Here is a 25,054-nt window from a genome sequence, read left to right as displayed (position 1 = left end):
AATTTCTGCTGCCTCCCAGAGACCCACTGTTGCAGGTCTAAAAGTTGATCAGTAGGTCAGTTACAGACACATCAGCAGCAATAATAACTTGCATTTATATAGCGCCTTAACTAGTAAAATGTTCCATGGCGCTTCACAGGAGCATTATTTTTTTTTTTAATTGTCACAGAGCCACATAATGAGATATTAGGACAGGTGACCAAAGGCTTGGTCAGAATGGTAAGTTTGAAGAAGAGACTTCAAGGAGGTGAAGAACGTAGAGAGCCGGGAGAGGCTTATGGAGAAAATTCCAGAGCTTGGGGTCTAGGCAGCTGAAGACACGGCTGTCAATGATGGAGTGATTAAAATCGGGGATGCTCAGGAGGCCACAATTGGAAGTGCGCAGAGATCTCGGAGGGCTGTATTTTGGTTTGGGTGCGTGGTCCCTGTAATAGGCTGCGTGGCCCATTCAAAGTTGCACGCACACGCAAAATGTTTAATTTGAAAAGCCGGTCCTGGGCTGTGCGAGACCGGTAGACAGCTGCGTGGCCACACAGCCTGAAGGGAAAGATGCAGAGGTAGGGAAGGGCTCTGTAACAGAAAGTGGTTTTGTGCACACTGGTGCTGATCAGCACAGTGTTTGGTCGTGTTTTATTCAAATTCATTCTTGGCTGTTGCAAGGGACTATCTCTGCCACCGGCATTGAACTTCCCAGTTTTTGGATAGCTCCAAATGACATCCAAGGCTGAAAAGAATATCAGCTGGGACCCTCTGGAGCTATTTACTGATGTTATATAAGTGGCAGTTTTGAGATGCAAAATAGTTGGTTTCCCAGAAGCAGAAATAACCATCAAAGTAGAATTTCTTCGACATGACAGAAGGGGTAACGGTAAAGGGAACATTTTATGCTGCAGGTACATTTACCTTTTCCTCTGACATATCTTCATCACCTCAGCTCACTCCTTCCTGACCTCCCCAGCTCCACCTTATAGAAATTTATGCAGAATATATCCTTCCTGCATCCCAATCACACATGTCCTTGATCTTCTTCACTGGCTTCCTGTCCCCTAGCATATCAGCTTCAACATCCTTATTCTCATCTTCACATTTCTCCATGGTCTCGTTGCATTTTATTTCTCCAGCTCTACATCCCTCTGCTCCTTCCACTGCCGCTCGCTTCACCATCAGTGAGAAATGGTACATGCACTGTAGAGGGAAGATTTCTGGGCTTTGCATTAATAAGGTTAAGAAATCCAGCCCCCTGTCATTGGCCAGGGTGAGCATGGATTCCACTGAGAGCCAGGCAACAACTGAAAAGACAAGTTTTATATTTTAATGTAGTCTAGCTGTACTTTCGCAAACAGATTTTTCATCAGACACTACAGCACTTCATTTTGCAGATAACTATGTCACAAAAGATGGTCCTTGTGGTACTACAGTGCGATTTATCATTGTAAGCATGACAAAGTTCAGAATTTTTCCATTTTATTCAGCATGTTTAGAATTAAAACCATAGTAATTGAGAAACAAAAGAAACGCTTCAAGGAAGGCACCTTGTTTGGTAAATGCTAATGTGACTTATGGCCAACATTTATCTCTCAACCAACAGTACTAAAAACAGCTTGTCTGGTTATTTTAGCTCATTACTGTTTGTGGGACCTTGCTGTCTGCAAATTGGTTGCCATATTTCCACATTACTACAGCACTACACCTAAAAAGTAATTCATTAGCTGTTATACCCTGGGCTGTCCTGAAGTGGTAAAAGCATTATATAAATGCAAGTTCTCGTCAAATATCAATTTTAATACTTTTATTAACTCTACAGTTCAGCAGAACTGCATTTATCTGCTTATGACTTCAACGCCAGAGTCGGAAAGGACACTGACCTCTGGGGAGGTGTGATCGGCAGAGAGGGGATAGGGAAAGCCAACTCCTTCCCCTGACAAAATGCTTAGAACACGGCCTTGTCGTAACCAATACCCTGTTCCATCAGAAGGACAAATGTAAAGCTTCATGGCAACACCCTCGCTCCAAGCATTGGCATCTGCTAGACGACGTCATCGTCCAAGCGAGGGACCGCAAAGACACACGCATCACATGCGCCATGACAGGAGCGGACAACTGCTGGATGGACCACCGCCTAATTCGCTCTGTCATCACCATCAACATTCCCCCACAACGGCAACAGAAACAATGCCGCAGGAAAATCAACGTCGGTGCACTCAAAGATCCTGTTAAGAAAGCCCTATTCAGCCAGCGCCTCACTACCAACCTGACAACTTCCAGAGACACAGAGTCTCCACAGTGTCTGGTCAACCCTCAAGGCTTCCATAATCAGCACCTGCGAAGAGACGCTCGGTCCCTCGACCAGGAAACACCGAGACTGGTTCGTCGAGAACGGCCAGGAGCTAATATGCCACAAGCGCAAGGCATTCTTGTACTGGAAGCAGCAACACAACTCGAGAGCAAGAAAGCAGCTCTACAGACGGCTGAAGGCTGAGGTCCACCAAAAAAAACCTGCAACCTAAGGAACAGATGGTGGGTGGAGAAAGTTCAAGAAATCCAGCAGCTAGCCAACAACCATGATGTGTGAGGATTCTTCAGTGCAATTAGACGACCTACGGCCAAAGCACCCAAGGCCCGACCCCACTACTGGCCAAGAACGGAGAGGTGCTCATCAAGAAAAGAGAAGCAGTCAGTGCCCGCTGGAAGGAGCACTTCGAGGATCTCCTCAACAGAGACCGTTTTCAACGTGAGTGTCCTCGATTCCATCCCACAGCATGCCACCCGCCACCATCTCAGCACAACCCCAGCCAGGCACGAGGTTGAAAAGGCCATCCGACAACTGAAGAACAACAAGTCATCAGGAGCAGATGGAATCCCCGTCGAAGCACAAAAACATGGCCGAGCAGCACTACAGGCGCGGATCCATGACCTCATCTCTCTTATTTGGAAGGAGGAGATCACGCCAGGAGATCTCAGAGACGCTGTAATCGTGAGCATCTTCAAGAAAGGTGACAAGTCCGACTGCGGTAACTACAGAGTAATCTCCCTGCTGTCAACCACAGGGAAAGTCAGCGCAAGAATCCTCCTGAATCGCCGCCTTCCTGTGCCTGAAGAACTCCTCCCAGAGTCGCAATGTGGATTCCGCCCACTAAGGGGCACAATGGACATGATCTTCACCATGCGGTCCAAGAGAAATGCAGGGAACAGCACCAACCCCTGTACATGGCCTTCGACCTCACAATAGCCTTCGACACTATCAACAGTGAGGGATTATGGAGCGTCTTCCTCAGATTCGGCTGCCCTGAAAAGTTTGTCACCATTGTCCGCCTGCTCCACGATGACATGCAAGCCATGATCCTGACCAACAGATCCACCACAGACCCATTCCACGTTCGGACCGGGGTCAAGCAGGGCTGCGTCATCGCACTCGATCTTCCTTGCTGCAATGCACCATCTCGCCCTCAGCAAGGTCCTGGAGTGGAGCTAAATTACAGGACAAATGGGAATCTGTTCAACCTCCGCCACTTCCAGGCCAGATCCAAGGTCGTCCCATCCTCTGTCATTGAACTACAGTATGCAGACGATGCCTGCGTCTGCGCACACTCGGAGGCCGAACTCCAAGCCAACGTACAAGAGCATGGGCCTTACACTAAACATTCGTAAAACAAAGGTCCTCTACCAGCCTGCCCCCGCCATACAGCATTGCCCCCCACGACTAGGCCTTGGACAACGTGGACCATTTTCCATACCTCGGGAGCCTACTGTCAACAAGGGCAGACATCGGCAACGAGGTCCAACACCGCCTTCAGTGTGCCAGTGCAGCCTTCTATCGCGTGAGGGAGTTTGAAGACCAAGACCTCAAACCAGGCACCAAGCTCATGGTATACAGAGCAGTGGTGATACCCACCCTCCTATATGGCTCAGAGACATTGACTATGTACAGCAGGCACCTCAAAGCACTAGAGAAGTACCACCAACACTGCCTCCACAAGATCCTGCACATCCATTGGCAGGATAGGCGCACCAACGTCAGTGTCCTCGCTCAGCCCAATATCCCCAGCATCGAAGCACTGACCACACTCGATCAGATCTGTGGGACGGCCTATGATGATGATGATGGTGTTCCATTCTTAAACACCGATATCGCTCGCTTGAGCATATAACGAGAAATACAAATTTTGAAAGTAAATTGTCTCCTTCCCAATCACTCTTGTTGAAATTAACTTATCACTGGTCTTTCAAATAATCAGGATTGAGTACAAACCAATACGGTGGGTATATTGCGTTTAATCAGAGTTTTAGGATGGAATATAACACACTAGTTATACAGCAAACACCTACGGCCGTGACAAGTAACTATTACCAGACCCGATCGGACAGATGGCTAGCATGCACGAACAACTCTTTGTTCTCTCTCCCTTCCTGAACTGCCTAAGAGTGTTAGACCGAAGTCAGCAATGCATCCACCCTCACGAGTTCTTACTCCACAGTCTATGCTAAGAGGTTTTCAGGTCTTTTAATCTCTTTTTAGGGGTGGAGCTGGGGTAGAATATGGACAGGACTATTTAACCTATTGACGTTCCCGTTAAAACAAGCTGCCCAATGGCATGTCGAGTTCTTTGTCTAAACCTACAGATGAAAATCCTCCCTTAAGAGGTCTTATGTTTTTCCTCATGTGTCTTGTTTATACATTTTGAAGGCCAATCCATCTGAATTCCTCTTTTCTCATCTGTCCTTGTCTTCCCTGGTGCAGTGACATTTAATCATAGCCCAAGCTAGAGCTGTCTACTCAACCAGTTGCTATCCAAACTATCTCCCTTTAATCTAACAGACTATTCCATCCTGAGATGATACATTAAGTCCCATAAATTCCTTCTATTCTATGTCCTTATACTAGTTAACTTCTACATATCTTCACAAGCAGTTCTGTTAAACAAACTCCAATTCCTACCGTAACATTATAATATGGTTATTAGTAATAATGGAAGAAACATAGGTTGAGCCTTAGTTGGCCAAATTAAAGATACATTAAACAAAGTAAAAATCCTAACTTACAAAAAGCAGACAGCTAGCCTGGGAGGCAAGACCATATGTGGCTGCCCCTGTGTGGGATATTAAGCATAGAAACATAGAAAATAGGTGCAGGAGCAGGCCATTCAGCCCTTCTAGCCTGCAGCGCCATTCAATGAGTTCATGGCTGAACATGAAACTTCAGTACCCCCTTCCTGCTTTCTCGCCATAACCCTTGATCCCCCGAGTAGTAAGGACTTCATCTAACTCCCTTTTGAATATATTTAGTGAATTGGCCTCAACTACTTTCTGTGGTAGAGAATTCCACAGGTTCACCACTTTCTGGGTGAAGAAGTTTCTCCTCATCTCGGTCCTAAATGGCTTACCCCTTATCCTCAGACTGTGACCCCTGGTTCTGGACTTCCCCAACATTGGGAACATTCTTCCTGCATCTAACCTGTCTAAACCCGTCAGAATTTTAAACGTTTCTATGAGGTCCCCTCTCATTCTTCTGAACTCCAGTGAATACAAGCCCAGTTGATCCAGTCTTTCTTGATATGTCAGTCCCGCCATCCCGGGAATCAGTCTGGTGAATCTTCGCTGCACTCCCTCAATAGCAAGAATGTCCTTCCTCAAGTTAGGAGACCAAAACTGTACACAATACTCCAGGTGTGGCCTCACCAAGGCCCTGTACAACTGTAGCAACACTTCCCTGCCCCTGTATTCAAATCCCCTTGCTATGAAGGCCAACATGCCATTTGCTTTCTTAACCGCCTGCTGTACCTGCATGCTAACCTTCAATGACTGATGTACCATGACACCCAGGTCTCGTTGCACCTTCCCTTTTCCTAATCTGTCACCATTCAGATAATAGTCTATCCATCTAATCTAATACTAGTTTGAAGACACCGTCTCAAGCTCCAATACAAGTTTCCAGGAAAGCAAAACTTGAGCGGTTTCAGTATACATTAACCCCTTACTTGTCTCGAACAAAAACATAATCATTTAAACACAGTATTATTCGAGTCACAGTTTCATTCGCATAACCATAGACATTTTAGGTACTCCTAATTTCTAACACCCTCGATAATGTGAAAGCTATATGGTGCTGAGCACTGGAGGATCTTACTGTTGTATGCCCCTGGATGGCCTTGCAGAACAATTTCCTGACTGCCCATTGCTTCTCGAGGATGACTGGAACATGCCAGACCTGGGGCTTCAAACTTGGTGCAAATCCCTCTGGCAGCAATGCAGTGATAGAATGGGGCGAGGCCACAGAGGGATTTAAACTCTCTGGTTGAAGGTTGAGCATTTAAATTTGAGGTATTGGGAACAGGGGATCAGTGTAGGTTAGCAAGGACAGGGGTGATGGACTAGTAGGACTTGGTATGGGAAAGGATATAGGATTCAGAGTTTAGGATGAGCTGAATTTTAGAGGATGAGTAGCTGCCCAGGAGATAATTCAAATAGCTGAGTCTGGCGGCGACGAAGGCACAGATGAAGATTTCACTGGCAGATGGGCTGAGGTAGGGGCAGACGAGAAAGATGTTACCAAAATGGAAATAATAGTTTTTTGGTGTTTGAGACGATACGAGTTCGGAAGCTCAGCTCAGGGTTGACGCGACCATGGAGTTTATGAACAGTCTGTTTTAGTCTGGGATAGTTGCCAGGGCGAGTGATGGAATTGATGGCTAGGGCCAAAGACAGTGAGAGAAGCTGGCCTGCATTTTTTCAAAGTAAAAGTGCCTTTTGTTAATCCCAGTTTGTATAGCACTGTTGACAAGTAATTGTCATCTTCATTATCTGTGCTGTACCTTTTAATCCTCAAACCTAAACTTCTTCCCAGAAATTGGCCTAAGATATGCACTCATCTTCATTACTGTTGATCATTACTGTGGCTGTTGCATTATAACAGAATTAATTGCTGCAATATCATGTGCCCTAAAAGCAAAAAGCACAATAAGATGAGTAACAGTAAATTGATGATGGCATAAAAAGAAGGACAGTTTCATTATTTTTGTTCCAATTAGTGTAGACTCATTATGTCAGGAATTGTCTTGTAAGTGGAGCTTTAAAAGGAATCTCCAGAGTTATAATTATGGCTCAAAGTAAAAATCCTTTTGTAGTTAATTGAAACTCAGTACAATATTCCTAATTTACGTGACTATTTCAGCAGAGCAACTGAATTAACAATCCTTCCTGTATAAATTAACAGCTGTTAAAAGCAGCATATTATGACTGCTAAAGGTGTAAATTTGCCTCAGTGGGATTTGAAATGAAGGCTTGGTTGCTGCTTATTCTTCATAGCACTTTTATATTTTATGTAAGGAATACGGTGAGCCCAACTTGCACTGGTCTGCTAAATACATGGAGCCAATTTAATATGTTCCTCAGTTGGTTAAGGGAATGAGTAGCTGAGCTATGTATTCTAGGAAGGTCCCAGGTCTGATCCCCAGTCTGTTCTGAGTTCGCTGATCACAACAGAGGTGATAATGAGGCTGCAATTGACCTCAGTGCCTTGGCTTACAAGAGGGGAAACATTGGTTTTAGTTGTCAGTTCAAACTGCTATTCAGTGGCACTCCTGGTAGTGGATAGTTTCAAGTTGAGATTATACGTGGCTATGATCCCTCCTGTTGTGTCCTTACACCTTACAGCAAATCAACACGGGGCACATATTGGGGACAAGGTCACTCTGTGACCGGTATCTTTATTCACAGGACCAAGAAGTGATGACCCTGCGTGGGACCTCCCTTTATATACCTGGATGACCAGGTGAGGAGTGTCTCCCACAAGTTCATCCCCTGTGGTCAAGGTGTGCATTTCTCAGGTGTATAGAGTGTACAGTGTTGTTACATAAAGGTTACAGTTATGTGAGGGTTACAAACATGGCATCACTTCCCCCCGACGTCTTTGGGTCAAAGATTGAGTCTTTCAGGTGGTCGACGATCTCTCGTGGAGCGCCGCAGTTGGGGCTCTGGTTGTTGAGCCTTGGCATGCGTCTCTGTCCTCTGTGGTGATTCCGGCTCGTCCGGGCTGGCCGCAGGGACTGTGCATGCTGCTGAAAGTTCTTATTGCTCGTTCACTGGCGGTGGTGTGGGCAATATCTCATGATCTTCCTCAGGTTCCTCAGTGTCCATGCTGAACCTTTTTTTTAATTGGTTCAGATGCTTGCGGCATATCTGTCCATTGTTGAGTCTGACCACTATGGCCCTATTCCCCTCTTTACCAATTACAGTACCCTCAAGCCACTTGGGCCCCAAAGCGTGATTAAGAACAAATACAGGGTCATCGATTGCTATCCATCTCCCCTTTGAGTTACGGTCGTGGCACTCATTTTGGGACTGGCGCTTGCCCTCAACAATGTCTGACAAGACTGGATGAATGAGGGACAGCCCAGTTTTAAGTGTACGTTTTATCAATAGTTCCGTTGGCGGGACTCCCATGAGCGAGTGCGGTCGGGACCTATAGGCCAGCAGGAGGCGCGATAGACGGTATTGAAGGGAGGGTCCTTGAATCCGGAGCATGCCTTGCTTTATGATTTGGACCGCACGTTCCGCCTGGCCATTGGAAGCCAGCTTGGATGGCGTTGTCCTGACATGTTTGATACCATTACCCGACATGAACTTCCGGAATTCATTGCTAGTGAAACACGGGCCGTTGTCGCTAACTAGGATGTCCGGCAAGCCGTGGGTCGCAAAGACCGCACGCAGACTCTCCACTGTGGTGGATGTCGTGCATGAATTCAATATGATGCACTCGATCCATTTCGAGTATGCATCAACAACAATGAGGAACATTTTTCCCATGAACAGGCCCGCGTAGTCTATGTGAATACGTGACCATGGCTTGGTGGGCCAGGGCCACGGGCTGAGTGGGGCCTCCCTGGGGGCATTGCCCAGCTGGGCACACGTCGTGCACCTGCGAACACAGTGTTCCAGGTCTGCATCAATTCCCGGCCACCATATATGTGACCGGGTAATGGCCTTCATTAACACAATGCCTGGGTACTCGCTGTGGAGTTCCCTGATGAATGCTTCCCTTCCCTTCTGGGGCATGACTACTCGGCTGCCCCATAGTAGGCAGTCAGCTTGGATAGAGAGTTCATCCATCCGTCTGTGGAACGGTCTGACCTCTTCAGGGCATGCTCCGTATGCGGGCGCCCAATCCCCAGTCAGGACAGATTTCTTAATCCGAGATAGGAGGGGATCTCTGTTTGTCCAGGTTTTGATCTGGTGGGCTGTGATGGGGGAGCCTGCGCTGTCAAAGGCATCGACAGCCATGACCATCTCCGCGCTTTGCTCCACTGCCCCCTCAGTGGTGGCCAGTGGAAGCCTGCTGAGCACGTCAGCGCAATTTTCGGTGCCTGGCCGGTGCCGTATGGTGTAGTCATACGCAGCCAGCGTGAGAGCCCATCGCTGTATGCGAGCTGACGCATTTGCATTGACCCCTTTGCTGTCGGACAACAGGGATGTTAACAGCTTGTGGTCCGTTTCTAACTCGAACCTTCTGCCAAAAAGGTACTGGTGCAACTTTTTCATCCCGTAGACACATGCAAGTGCCTCCTTTTCAACCATCCCATACCCCCGTTCTGCTTGGGAGAGCGACCCGGAGGCATAAGCCACAGGTTGGAGTTGGCCCTCATCATTACTCTGCTGCAACATGCACCCAACCCCATAGGATGATACATCGCATGTCAAAACCAATTTCTTACAGGGGTCGTACAGGGTCAATAACTTATTAGAACAAAGCAGGTTCTGCGCCCGATTGAAAGCCCGTTCTTGACAGTCCCCCCAAACCCAATCGCAACCCTTACGCAGGAGTACGTGTAGCAGCTCCAACAATGTACTTAAGTTCGGCAGAAAGTTGTCGAAATAGTTCAATAGTCGCAGAAATGAATGCAACTCCGATGTGTTGCCGGGCCTGGGTACGCGACGGATCGCCTCAGTTTTGGATTCGGTAGGCCAGATCCCGTCTGCGGCAACCCTCCTGCCCAAAAACCCGACCTCTGGGGCCAAAAACACACACTTGGACTTCTTTAGTCGCAGGCCTACCCGGTCCAGTCGGCGTAGCACCTCCTCCAGGTTGTGGAGGTGTACCTCGGTGTCTCAACCCGTGATAAGGATGTCGTCCTGAAATACGATTGTTCCAGGGATGGATTTGAGCAAGCTTTCCATGTTCCTCTGAAAGATAGCGGTTGCTGATCCAATGCCAAAGGACACCTGTTGTAGACAAACAGCCCCTTGTGCGTGGTGATGGTGGTCAGTAGCTTGGATTCTTCGGCCAGTTCCTGGGTCAGGTAGGCTGAAGTGAGGTCCAACTTGGTGAACAGCTTGCCGCCTGCCAATGTGGCAAAAAGATCCTCCGCTCTCGGAAGCGGGAATTGGTCCTGAAGGGACACTCGGTTGATGGTGGCCTTTTAGTCGCCGCAGATCCTGACCGAGCCATCCGTTTTTAGACAGGGACGATGGGGCTTGCCCAGTCACTGAATTCAACGGGCGAAATTATGCCCGCTCTTAGCAACCTGTCCAACTCACTCTCAATTTTCTCCCGCATCACATACGGCACAGCTCTGGTGCCTTTGAAAGTCCCGACGCCAGGTTGAAATAATGACTCGAACTTTTGTAGGACCTGTGAGCATGAACTTTGCTCTACAGATGAAATGGCGTGCACATCCCCCCATTTCCAGTTCATCTCGGCTAACCAGCTCCTCCCCAAAAACGCGGGACCATTCCCCGGGACAATCCAGAGTGGCAGCCGGTTCTCCGATCCATTGTGTGTGACCACCAACATTGCACTGCCTAGCACTGGGATGATCTCTTTGGTGTACGTCCGTAATTGCATGTCAATGCGTTCTAGTTTGGGTCTGCAAGCTCTGAGTGGCCATAGTTTCTCAAATTGTTGGACACTCATAAGAGACTGGCTGGCCCCTGTGTCCAGCTCCATGCGTACCGGGATGCCGTTTAATAGGACTTTCATCATCATAGGTGGCGTTTTTGTATATGAGCTGTGGATGTTTGCCACATGAACCCGCTGAACTTCAGCATCCATTGCTGTGTCCCAGGCATACCCCTGCCTTGCAGACCCCTCTTCTGGTTCATCCACTTCGTAAACCAGTCTCGCTGCAGGCTTCCTGCACATTCTGGCTAAATGTCCACTCAAGTTACAATTTCTACAGACGAATTGTTGAAACTGGCTGGTCTTCGCAGCATGTTTGCCCCCGCACCTCCAGCATGAGCTGAGATTGTTGTGAACAAAAGAGCTGTTACCAGGCATTCCTCTCTGATTGTCTCTTTGATTACTCTTGAGCACTCTGTTTGTGGGTGTCAATGGTCCCATCCCGGGACGTATTGTCCCTTGTGATCTGTAAATGTCCGTTCAACCTGCCATTGTCTCTGTTGAGGACCCACCCTAGAGTCTGTTACTGCCTGGTTGGTGTCGAATTGCCCTTGCCTGCCTGCGGGGTTCTGAGTCGCGTTTACCATGTTAACTCCCTGCTCCATCGCCACGTTGAGAGCAGAGTTGCGGGCGCGTATATGAGCTTGGTTTCCTCCTCCCCCGCCATGAAGATTTGAGCCATCAACACCGCTGCTTCCAAGGTCAAGTCCTTGATCTCAATTAGCTTCTTAAAAATCCCGGTATGACCAATGCCCTCAATGAAGAAATCCCGTAACATCTCCCCCCTGCAGGTGTCTGTGAACTTACAGAAGCTGGCCAAGCGCCGAAGGTCCGCAGTCCGGTATGCTCTGTCCTTCCCGACGTCAGTACATATAGAATCGGCGTCGGGCCATGTGTATACTACTCGCCGGTTTGAGGTGCTCACTGATCAGTTTGCTGAGCTCCTCGAAGGTCTTGTCCGTCGGCTTGTTGGGTGCGAGCAGGTCTTTCACCAGCGCGTACGTCTTAGGTCCACAGCTGGTCAGTAGATGCATCCTCCGCTTGTCAGCCGCTGCCGCTCCCAACCAGTCCTTCGTGACAAAGCTCTGCTGGAGCCTCTCAACGAAATCGTCCCAGTCCTCACCAACACAGTACCGTTCCTCCGTGCTACCGGTGGCCATTCTCTTGATCGTTGATTCCCGTTTTTTGTCGCCAAATGTTGTGTCTTTACACCTTACAGCAAATCAACACGAGGCACATACTGGAGACAAGGTCACTCTGTAACCTGTATCTTTATTCACAGGACCAAGAAGTGATGACCCTGCGTGGGAGCTCCCTTTATATACCTGGATGACCAGGTGAGGAGTGTCTCCCACAAGTTCACCCCCTGTGGTCAAGGTGTGCATTTCTCAGGTGTATACAGTGCACAGTGTTGTTACATAAAGGTTAAAGTTATGTGAGGGTTACAAACATGACACCTCCATAGTCAAAAAACTATGCCACTCAATGTCCAGAATCAAAAAAAAAGAATGATATTTTGGACGATATATTAGAGAGTGCCCGTTGCTAGCAGAATAATGGTCCTAGAAGGAATCAAGGCCATTAAGAGAGGCAGAGGTGAAGCCACACCTGGAATACTGCGTGCAGTTTTGGTTTCCATATTTATGAAAGGATATACTTGCTTTGGAGGCAATTCAGAGAAGGTTCAATAGGTTGATTCCGGGGAAGGGAGGGGGTTGACTTATGAGGAAAGATTGAGTAGGTTGGGCCTCTACTCATTGGAATTCAGAAGAATGAGAGGTGATCTTATCAAAACGTGTAAGATTATGAGGGGGCTTGACAAGGTGGATGCAGAGAGGATGTTTCCACTGATGGGGGAGACTAGAACTAGAGGGCATGATCTTAGAATAAGGGGCCGCCCATTTAAAACTGAGATGAGGAGAAATTTCTTCTCACAGAAGGTTGTAAATCTGTGGAATTCGCTGCCTCAGAGAGCTGTGGAAGCTGGGACATTGAATAAATTTAAGACAGAAATATACAGTTTCTTAAACGATAAGGGGTTATGGGGAAGTGGAACTGAGTCCATGATCAGATCAGCCATGATCTTATTGAATGGCGGGACAGGCTCGAGGGGCCATATGGTGTACTCCGGCTCCTATTTCTTATGTTCTTATGTAATATATTTAAGCTAAATTGAATTGAATAAATCATGTATAAATCATTTCAACTTTCCTATTTTGTTTTATTTCGATGCAGAATCCAGAAAATACAAAAACCAGTATCTGTACCTTCTTGGCTGTGTTAGTTCACATTAACGTGATCCTGAAGAGCATTTCAAAGAAGGTAAGCATTTCTGTTTTCAGAACTAACTTCCAGTTAAATATTCACAAGGGACATATGGGGCTCTATTTTGCCCAAAGTTACACCCGTTTTTCTAGGTCAGAACTAGGTCAGAACTACTCCAACTTCCCCGCTCTATTTTTCAAAATTGGTGCCGCGCAGCCCGTCCTGTAGCCTACTGTCTGCGCCAAAAAAACGTTGCTGCTCCTTCTGCGCATGCGCGAAAAAAAAGGATGTTTTTGACGTGATTCCTATGGGCGCGCATGCGCAGTACAGCTCCCGGTCTGCAATCGACCATTTTTAAAGAGCCAGTGTGTGAGAACTTTAATTCTCATTGGAAAAATCGGAGCTGCAATACAAGATGCAGTGCGGCGCAAGGACCAAGAATTTCTTACAGGATGAAGTGGAGGCACTGGTTACTGTGATTGAGGGCAGGTGGCAGGAGCCAGACACCAGCAGAGGTCACATAAAAGTTCCACCCAAAGAAATGAAGAAATGCTGGAACCAACTTGCAGACGATTATTGTGCTATGATGACCACCCTAAGGTCTGGAGGTTAGTGCAAAAAGAAGTGGCAGGACCTTGGTCAAGTAGTTAGTGTAAGTAATATTTTCATTTTTCAATGGAATTGTAAATGTGACCCACCCAGCAGAAGACACCCTCCCTAAAAAGTTATATTTTCATCTTTGCAGAGGAAGGTGGCACACAACAAATGAGAAAGAACTCGAACAGGAGGAGGCCCGGCAAAACCACACCCACTGACACTCTTGGAAGAGAGGGTCGCTGCTTTGATGGGTCCTGTCTGGAGAAAAGCAACCACCACTGCACAAGCTGGTCCCACACTTGAGGGAGAGGGTAAGTCCTGTAAATTCCACAGTCTGGCTTTCCTAAATGTTAAGTACTGCGTGGGCTAGCCATGCTTCGGTTCATGGGGATGTCTCCCATCAGTTCGCTTCAGTTGATGCAATGTGCTATCATTCATCGTGGTCCTTCAAAACAGCCTGCTGCCTGCGCTGTGTGAGCCTACTCATGCCACCCTGCTCCCTCCTCTGCTGCTAACCATTTGTCTGTTCTGTTATATTTTGCAGAACTTGAGGCCAACCCTGACGATGCAGAAGAAGATTCAGACGAGGTCGAGCCTGAAGAGGAGAACATCTTCCAACCCCACCTTCCAGACCAAGAGCATGGGGGGGGGACGGGGGGTGGGGGGGGGACGGGGGGCGGAGGGGATGGATGGATGAAGCCCCCGCTGTTGTACTCACTTTGGAGGAGGTGCAGGTGCTGCCCATTGAGGTGCTAGCCCCTTCCCTGAGTAGTGGTTTGAGTGCTGGTGGGACATTCCATGGTTTCCCACTGTCCGAGGCTGGGGATTCTAGTGGAGTGCAGCAAGGCACACCCAGGGCCCCACCGTCCCAGGCTTCGGGTCCCAATGGGGTGTATCGAGGCACACCCAGGGTGAGGAGGGGAAGGAGAGCTCGACTGCGCTCTCCTGAGGTGCAGGATCTAACAGATGTGGTTCAGATGATGGCAATGAGTGCGGAGAGCATTGACCTTACGCTATCACTCCTGGACACCATCGGTGGGGTAAGTGATGAGGTAGCGGGACTGTCAGGAGAAGTAACAACACTCACGAGAAATGGGAATGCTGTCCGGGAACATGAGGGAGGAAATATCTCAGTCAGCTGAAGCCATGTCGGTGCACATGAGGGAGGGAATGTTGCAGGTAGTTGATACACTGTCAGTGCACATGAGGGAGGGAATTTTGGAGTTAGCTGCTGCAATAAGGGAGCACGTCCAGACAGAATCAACTGCCACTCCCACTCCAATCCCCAGATCAACCTCTGAAGGCTGGCCTTCCACATTACCGCCTAACCCCATCCCCCATCAAGAAGTGCACATTATCCGAGATATTCGTAAGAATAACCTTGTTACCAACCCGAGAAACGTTGCACACCGCCTGCGGGCAGGGGTGGAGTCAACAAGGCCAAGTGCAACGGGCGGTCTTAGAATAAGGTGGAGGAGAGATGCAGCCTTTCTTTGCTGTTGTTGTTGTTATTGTTGTTACTGTTGTAACTGTTCTCAAATTCAAGGTTTTTGTAAGTTATGTGAATTTACAAGTTTAAAGGTTAGTAAGTGATCTTAGAGTTTGTAAGTGATCTTAAGTGAAAACTTTAAAGTTTGATACAAGAATATTTTTATTGAAGTTAAGTACAAACAAATATTTGTTAAACTTTTGAATAAAATATATTTTAAATTATAACTGAATCATTGACATTATTTGTTCCATTATTAACACAACTTTTGAAGTAAACAAGAATCATTTCCATCATTTGTTCCATTAACACAACACAACATTACGGAACAGGTCCAAACAATAAACATGGTCCATGTGGAATAGTTGCCGCTGAGCCTTCAGGCAGCAAAGTGTTCACGGATGAGCTGCTGGCACAAGGCTTGAGCAATCGTTAAAGGGACACGACGGCCCGCCCTCCTCCGCCGTCGTGCTCCGGGTTCAGGTAGTTGCATGGCTTCCTCGTCCTCCTCCTCATCATCTACATCTTCCTCCTCATCATCAGCCACTCTCACCTCAGGTGGGTCTTCTACTACCATCTGCTGCTACGTCATGATGGCTAAATTATGCAGCATACAACAGTGAACTGATCGACAATCTCAGGGGAGTATAGCAAGTAGCCTCCAGAATGGTCCAGGCATCGGAAACACTGTTTCAAGATGCCAATGATCCTCTCTATTATGCTGCGCGTTGCAATGTGCGACATGTTGTATTCCCGATCAACTTCCGTCCGGGCTATGCGTAGGGGCATCATGAGCCAGGTGGCGAGGCCATACCCTTTGTCTCCCAGCAGCCAGCTCTGCCCTTGTGGCTGTTGCTGAATCATGGCAGATATAACGCTCTCACGTAGGATGAATGCATCATGGGTGCTCCCAGCGTATCTTGCATCGACTGAAATGGTGCGATGCATGTTGTCGCACACGAGCTGCACATTAATGGAGTGGAAGCCTTTTCTGTTCTTATACATCTCGGAATCCTCCAAAGATGTTCGCAAGGTGATGTAGGTACAATCAATGCAGCCCTATACCTTTTGGGAAGCCTGCAATCCTGTAGAAGCCCACAGCCTTGTCACGCATTGTCTGGGCGGTCATGGGGAACTTTATGTAATCCTCTGGACATATAGTGCAGCAGTCACCTGCCGAATGCAGACATGTGTTGCATGATGAGAAATGGCGCACACATCCCCAGTTGTAGCTTGGCAGGATCCGGATGCACAGAATGAAAGTGCAGCTGTAACCTGCACTTCAACTGACAAAACATGTCCTCCTGATGCTTCTAGGTTGCAGTCTGCTTTTACCAAATCACAGATCTCAGTTACAACTTCTTTGCAAAAACGCAGCCTTCTCACAGTCTGCATCACTCAGGTGCAGGTACGAATGTCTGTCTTGTTATACCCAACATGGGTAAGGCCTCTTGCCCATCATCCTACGTGCTCTGAGGTTCCTGATGCGATGACATCAAATCAGTTGTCCCCTACGCAGCACCATCATACAAAAGGCTTGCACAAGGTATGGCGTTGTCAGTATTGCCCCATGCTTAAATTTTACCTTTGCAACAAGCTAACAATGGCAGGCAGGCAGGACAAGATTCTTTGTTCTCTCTCCCCACAGGTCTGTATGGACCACACCCAGGTTTGAGCAGGTGCAGTGATCGGGAACCCCCACCCACCCCTACCTTGTCCCCCGGGCTACATTTCATGCATAATGTGATGCCTTCTCATCGCTTTCCACAGCCCCCACCCACCCGGGTTGCACCTGGGAAGGACCGGAACCAATGTCCTAGGGGAGTGTTTGCTAGTGCTGTTGGGGAGGGGTTAAACTAATATGGCAGGGGGATGGGAACCTCTGCAGGGAGGCAGAGGGAAGTAGAATGGGGGCAGAAGCAAAAGAAGAAAAGTAAAAGTGGAGGGCAGAGAAACCCAAGGCAAAAATCAAAAAGGGCCACATTGCAGCAAAATTCTAAAAGGGCAAAGTGTGTTAAAAAGACAAGCCTGAAGGCTCTGTGCCTCAATGCTAGGAGCATTTGTAATAAGATGAACGAATTAACTACACAGGCAGCAATTAATGCATATGATATAATTGGCATCATGGAGACATGGCTCCAGAGTGATCAAGACTGGGAATTCAACATCCAGGGGTATTCAACATTCAGGAAGGATAGACAGAAAGGAAAAGGAGGTGGGTTAGCGTTGCTGGTTAAAGAGGAAATTAACGCAATAGTAAGGAAGGACATTAGCTTGGATGATGTGGAATCTGTATGGGTGGAGCTGCAGAATACCAAAGGGCAGAAAACGCTAGTGGGAGTTGTGTACAGACCACCAAACAGTACCAGTGAGGTTGGGGACAGCATCAAACAAGAAATTAGGGATGCATGCAATAAAGGTACAGCAGTTATCATGGGTGACTTTAATCTACATATAGATTGCGCTAACCAAACTGGTAGCAATACGGTGGAGGAGGATTTCCTGGAGTGTATTAGGGATGGTTTTCTGGACCAATATGACCAACTAGAGGGCTGGCCATCCTAGACTAGGTGATGTGTAATGAGAAAGGACTAATTAGCAGTCTTGTTGTGTGAGGCCCCTTGGGGAAGAGTGACCATAATATGGTAGAATTATTTATTAAGATGGAGAGTGACACAGTTAATTCAGAGGCTAGGGTCCTGAACTTAAGGAAAGGTAACTTCAATGGTATGAGATATGAATTGGCTAGAATAGTCTGGCAAATGATACTTAAAGGGTTGACATTGGATAGGCAATGGCAAACATTTAAAGATCACATGGATGAACTTCAACAATTGTACATCCCTGTCTGGAGTAAAAATAAAACGGGGAAGGTGGCTCAACCGAGGCTAACAAGGGAAATTAAGGACAGTGTTAAAGCCAAGGAAGAGGCATATAAATTGACCAGAAAAAGCAGCAAACCTGAGGACTGGGAGAAATTTAGAATTCAGCAGAAGAGGACAAAGGGTTTAATTAGAAGGGGGAAAATAGAGTATGAGAAGAAGCTTGCCGGGAACATAAAAACTGACTTCAAAAGCTTCTATAGATATGTGAAGAGAAAAAGTTTAGTGAAGACAAATGTAGGTCCCTTGCAGTCAGATTCAGGTGAATTTATAATGGGGAACAAAGAAATGGCAGACCAGTTGAACAAATACTTTGGTTCTGTCTTCACGAAAGAAGACACAAATAACCTTCCAGAAGTACTAGGGGACCGAGGATCGAGTGAGAAGGAGAAACTGAAGGATATCCTTATTAGGCGGGAAATTGTGTTAGGGAAATTGATGGGAGTGAAGGCCGATAAATCCCCGGGGCCTGATAGTCTGCATCCCAGAGTACTTAAGGAAGTGGCCCTGGAAATAGTGGATGCATTGGTGATCATTTTCCAACAGTCTATCGACTATGGATCAGTTCCTATGGACTGGAGGGTAGCTAATGGAACACCACTTTTTAAACAAGGAGGGAGAGAGAAAACGGGTAATTATAGACCGGTTAGCCTGACATCAGTAGTGGGGAAAATGTTGGAATCAATTATTAAAGATGAAACAACAGCGCATTTGGAAAGCAGTGACAGGATCAGTCCACGTCAACATGGATCTATGAAAGGGAAATCACGCTTGACAAATCTGGAATTTTTTGAGGATGTAACTAGTAGAGTGGACAAGGGAGAACCAGTGGATGTGGTGTATTTGGACTTTCAAAAGGCTTTTGACAAGGTCCCACACAAGAGATTGGTGTGCAAAATTTAAGCACATGGTATTGGGGGGTAATGTACTGACATGGATAGAGAACTGATTTGCAGACAGGAAGCAGAGAGTCAGGATAAACGGGTCCTTTTCAGAATGCCAGGCAGTGACTAGTGGGGTGCCGCAGGGCTCAGTGCTGGGACCCCAGCTATTTACAATATACATTAATGATTTGGATGAAGGAATTGAGTGTAATATCTCCAAGTTTGCAGATGACACTAAACTGGGTGGCGGTGTGAGCCTGTGAGGAGGACGCTAAGAGGCTGCAGGGTGACTTGGACAAGTTAGGTGAGTGGGTAAATACATGGCAGATGCAGTACAATGTGGATAAATGTGAGGTTATCCACTTTGGGGACAAAAACAAGAAGGCAGAATATTAAATGAATGGCGGCAGATTAGGAAAAGGGGAGGTGCAACGAGACCTGGGTGTTGTGGTACATCAGTCATTGAACGTTGGCATGCATATACAGCAGGCGGTGAAGAAGGCAAATGGTATGTTGGTCTTCATAGCTAGGGGATTTGAGTATAGGAGCAGGGAGGTCTTACTGCAGTTGTACAGGGCCTTGGTGATGCCTCATCTGGAATATTGTGTTCAGTTTTGGTCTCCTAATCTGAGGAAGGACATTCTTACTATTGAGGGAGTGCAGCGAAAGTTCACCAGACTGAGTCCAGGGATGGCTGGACTGACATATGAGGGGAGACTGGATCGACTGGTCCTTTATTCACTGGAGTTTAGAAGGATGAGAGGGGATCTCATAGAAACATATAAAATTCTGACAGGACTGGACAGGTTAGATGCTGGAAGAATGTTCCTGATGTTGGGGAAGTCCAGAACCAGGGGACACAGTCTAAGGATAAGGGGTAGGCCATTTAGGACTGATCTGAGGAGAAATTTCTTCACTCAGAGAGTTGTTAACCTGTGGAATTCCCTACTGCAGAGAGTTGTTGATGCCAGTTCATTGGATATATTCAAGAGTGAGTTAGATATGGCCCTTACGTCTAAAGGGATCAAGGGGTATGGAGAGAAAGCAGGAAAGGGGTACTGAGGTGAATGATCAGCCATGATCTCATTGAATGGCGGTGCAGGCTCGAAGGGCCGAATGGCCTACTCCTGCACCTATTTTCTATGTTTCTATGATGCGTAGTGCAGGCTTTGGATGCCTTCCGATCGCGCCTTCCACAGCCCCCCCACCACCTGGGCTTGATTTGATGTGTAGTGCAAGCTTCTGATGCTTTTCGATGGCCTTCCACAGCCCCTCTCCCCCCCCCCCCCGGGCTTCTTTTGCAGTTGAGCCCGTGTTCGGGCGCGGGTCCGATTCTGCCGGCCAACGCTCTGACTCTCCTGCCCTGTTTGCAGATGTTCGGTGGTAGCGTGTCAGTTGAAAAAATATGAAAACACAGAATTCCATCAAAGTTCCATTTACTGCGTTGGAGGTAAAAAAAATTTAATCTTTATTGTGCATATTTAAGTCTTTTTGACTGCCTCCAAAACTTCGTTGGCTGAAAAACAATGGCGTCTTTCTGCGCTGATTTTCCAATGTGCGCTGCTTTTTCTTAACTCACCAGAAGGTTTTTCAGGAGTGGTCACATACAGCGACCTAGGAGAACATTTTTTGGGGGCAAACTTTCATAATTGACAAAAACTGGCGCAGACATCAGGTTACGGCCCCGATGACACAAAAAGAAACGAACGTAAAAAAATAGTAACTGAGTTATGCTGGCGCACATTCCTTGGGGAAACTTAAATTTTTTAACTTACGCCTAAAAAAAGCGGCACAAATCCCTTGGGAAAATTGGCCCATGGAATTATTGGAATTCATGCAAATACTCCGTGGTCATTTTGCTAATTGTGTTTGATGAATGAAGCTGATGGAGTTCCATTGTCCTGGTGGCTAAAAGGAATCCCATTCTTTGCAAAAACCAAACAAAAAGTGGTTCTCACGAAACCTATACCATCCACAAATTCATAGCAGTCGCTCCCAAAAGGCAAGTTGTCAAAATACATCTGAAAACCCCATGTACTAGGCCACATATTAAACATTTATAACAAGCTACAGGAATGTAGTTGTAATTTTAGAGCCAAGCATTTGAGTACACAGCTGAAAGTCTGAAGCTAGTCGACTGAATATGAATTTGTATAATTGACTTGGTGGGTTAGAACTATATATAAGATATTGTGAAAAGTGAGTGTTGTGGAGAGATATCATTTGTATTTGTGCCCATGCCACAGTTTTTGATCTCCGAGGATCTTTATGTGGTGAAGCACAGAATAGAGACCAGACATTTCTCTATTTGAGGAGGGGGGATGAGAGGGCCAAATTGGAGGGAGTGTAATTACTGGGCATCTTTTTTGTCTTCACCCTCCCCCCCCAAAAAAAAGTTGTTGTACATAGTCAAGTTGGTGGGGCAAGGACTGGCTTCTCCACCTGACCTAATTTGCAGTTAACGAATAGCACAAGGAGAAACCAGGAGTCTCTCCTCCACCCCTTCATCACCTCCAGGCTCCATTTTTCCAATGTTCTGATTCTCAGTTTCCCAAACTCCACCTAGATTTGTTGCTGTTGTCGATAAACTTCAATTTATGCAGAACTCTGCCGCCTGCATCCTATCCCGTTCAAAGTCCCAACCACCTATCACCTCTATACTTGCCAACCAGAGCTCCCCATCCCTCACACATTGATTTCAAGACCTCTGTCCTTGTTTACAAATTCCTACTTGGCCTTGTTACATACACCTTTTGCAACTTCCTCCAGTACTATGTCCCACTCACACTGACTCTGGCCTAGTGTTCACTAGCTCTCCCTCCACGATCAGTAACAGAGCTGTCAGCTATCTTGCACCCCTGTCTCCCTCCACACTGTGGAACTTCCTCGCTCAAACTTTCCACTAGCTAAATCATTCCCTATTCTCAAAAGTCTTCTACAAACCTAGCTCTTCGACCGAGCCTTTGGCCATTTCCCTATCTCCTCTCTACTCTTGTTTCTAATGGAAGTAAAAATGCAACATAATCAATGATTAATAGTCCTTTTGGTAAAGGCTCTGCCACAACCTTGTCTTGCGCACCCTTAAACCCTTCTTTCTCATCACTACACTTCCCCCCTCCCCCCTTTCTGCATATTTTCAAAATATTGCAAGAAAGTGGGCAACCCTACCCAACCCATGAATAAACCTGTCTTCCCAGCTCACAATAGGAAATAATCCCTATATTATCCCAAACTTCAAAAAAAATCCAACTGCAACTGATCTGTGGAAGACAAAACACCACGAACAGTGAAGGAAGCTTTTTATTTGAAAATAACTTTAGAGATTTCATCAGTAATGGTTAGCACTTAGGTTTTAAAAAAAATTCAAGGCAAGCCCTTAACCTTCAATGTTTCAGAAATTCTGTTCAATAAATCCAATTAATGGACTATTGGAAGCTGTCCTGAGTTACCTGCCAGGTATTAAAATAGCCACCCTTGCTTTGTAGCATCATTTGAAAAGGCTTGACTAAATGAAGTAAAACAGTAATCTTGCCTTTTTTTTTTTAAGTTGTCAGTCCCAACCTCCTTTAGGACAGGTTGATGATGCCAAGACGATTGGGTCATTTCCTGTACTGTGCACTTACTCTGGAAACTGGGTCTGAGAGGAAACGGGTAAATAGTGTAAACACTGTTCCCTTGGCATGTGCTCATCGAAATTGGTGGCCTTGATGGAGAAGACTGAGTCACTCCCTACTTTTAATTTTTAAAATGTGCATATAATTATTTTACATTCTTTTACTGCTTTAATTTTAAATGTAAAATCGATTTTTTTTTTAACATATAACATTTTTGTAATTAAAATTAAAATGGCAATAAACCACAAATAAGTATAGAAACATTAAAAAAATTAGAAGCAGGGAGTGACTCAAGATCATCCACTGGTTTATGAGGTAATTTATTTCATAAGGTTCATATTCAATAATATCTTGGGACTGATCCAAATTGTGTTGACTTAATTTTTTTTGTCTTATTTACTAGGACCAATATTTGAAGAAGGCACTGAGTGTGATATTGCCATGGTGTCTAAACCACAATTTCAGTGTGCGCCTGTACGCCCTGCTTGCTTTACAAAAGGTCTGGGATGCATGTCTACTGTCTAAGCTGGAGGGTGAGGAGTTGCAGTTTTTGGCACCAATAATTGAATCCTGTCTGGAGCAAGTTGGACACAAGCAAACCACAGGGTCAGTTGGAGACTACTATATATTTTACTCTTAATAAAGTTCATTACTTATTTGTTTAAAAAGCTATCAGGGGTCATCCATGATTGTCCATTTCAGGATACTCTGGGGAAGCATTAATATTGTCAGCTGTGGCTCAGTGGGTAGCACTCTCACCTGAGAGTCAGAAAGCTGTGGGTTCAAATCCCACTCCGGTGACTTGAGCACAAAAATCTAGGCTGACATGCCAGTGCAGTGCTGAGAGAGTGCTGCACTGCCGGAGGTGATGTCTTTCAGATGAGATGTTAAACCAAGGCCCTGTCTGCTCTCTGGTGGACATAAAAGATCCCATGACACTATTTCGAAGAAGACCAGGGGAATTATCCCTGGTGTCCTGACCAATATTTATCCCTCAATCAACATAACAAAAATGGATTATCTGGTCATTATTACATTGCTGCTTGTGGGAGCTTGCTGTGCAAAAATTGGATGCCGCGTTTCCTACATTACAACAGTGACTACACTCCAAAAGTATTTAATTAGCAGTAAAGCACTTTGAGATACCTGGTGGTCGTGAAAGGTGCTATATAAATCCAAGTCTTTCTTTCTTATATATTTTCAGCTGCTATTTAAAACAAATTGGAGCAAGAAAATTCGCTCTATGACATTTTTATTTCCCTGCATCATGTGCAGCCAAACGGGCCATCTAGCAAATTGCTCATCTAGCCCTCCACCAATGTTACTGTGATGGTGGCTAGTGCAAGGTGCTCACGGGCAACCTAGGATAACTCCCCCTCTTGTGTTTTACTTCACTAACTGTGGGGAACTACCTAGCTCTGTAAGTGGTAAGAGAAACTTTGTTCTTTCTTTGCGGTAAATGCCTGAAGTCTTTTTCTTCTCCTCTGTTAAGGAATGCTGGAAAGAACTGGCAGAGGATTCAGGACCATTTCTTTTTTGGAAAATTTCAACCGTTGGAAGACTACAGTTTAGAGGTACAGAAGAGGTGCTGAAAATATTCCAGATTTTCTTTAATAACTACATCTTGGTAAAAATTGTTTTGCTCCGGTTTTGCCACTTTAATTGTCATACAACATTCAGGTTTAACATGGGTTCGATGCAAAGTAAAGCTTCCTCAGCCCTCCTGCAACAAAGTGCCTTGACTTCAATTTGTGATATGCACCTCCTACTGCACCACTGGCAAGTTCAAGTTCCCCTGTTCCAGTCATCAGAAATTGAGTTTATATTATCCAAATGCATTTAATGTGAGGTTGTTCTAGCCAGTAAATGGGGCATCATTCATCCATTGCTGTATAGCTTTATATAGGTTCAGCATTATCCCTCGGTTTTTATATTCTATATCCTGTGATAAGATCTAGATTCCATTAGTTGGGTTTTTTACGGCCTGGTCAACTTAAGGTGCTGCCTTTAATGTCCTGTGAACGTGTACCCCCATTACCCCCACCCACCCCCCGTCCTTGTGGGCCCACATACTGCTTGAGGATTACTTCTCCTTTGTATGGCTGATGCAGGTGTAGAAGAACAACTATAACTTTACATTCAGGTGGCTGAGCCAGATAATTGCGTCAGGAGTAGCGGAGTGTATTGCTGTGATGCCACCATTGAGTCGTGTTATGTTCCATGGTCTGTGCTGGGTGATCGCAGCCGCACACTGGAGAGTTTCTAATTCTCCATTTATGCATCAAGTATCCGCATCTGCCATGGTTTGTGCGGATGCAGTTTAGGGTTGCCCATAAGCTTCGCAAAAGATCGAAGCCAGGGCACTTCCGCCACAAGTCTTTCACGAGATGTTTGTTTGTAACATCTGGTGAACTCCATTCAGCTTTCCAATC

General features: G+C 46.2%; 1 protein-coding gene across 2 annotated transcripts in view; it reads left to right on the top strand.

Moving 5' to 3' along the window:
• Positions 1-25,054, top strand: part of LOC139272973 (probable methyltransferase TARBP1) — a 246,165-nt gene that overhangs the window by 129,589 nt on the left and 91,522 nt on the right. The window contains exons 23-25 of one of the 2 annotated variants that reach the window (XM_070889181.1): positions 13,127-13,213; positions 23,026-23,228; positions 24,115-24,196. In XM_070889181.1, coding sequence (XP_070745282.1) covers positions 13,127-13,213; positions 23,026-23,228; positions 24,115-24,196 — 372 coding nt within the window. Of the gene's footprint in view, positions 1-13,126; positions 13,214-23,025; positions 23,229-24,114; positions 24,208-25,054 lie in introns of both variants that reach the window. The other variant, XM_070889182.1, reaches the window with a different exon arrangement.

This window comes from Pristiophorus japonicus, chromosome 9, assembly GCF_044704955.1.
Source record: "Pristiophorus japonicus isolate sPriJap1 chromosome 9, sPriJap1.hap1, whole genome shotgun sequence".
Classification (NCBI taxonomy): Eukaryota; Metazoa; Chordata; class Chondrichthyes; family Pristiophoridae; genus Pristiophorus; species Pristiophorus japonicus.
Note: the sequence above shows the minus strand (reverse complement) of the source record. Positions and strands in the feature narration are given on the sequence as shown.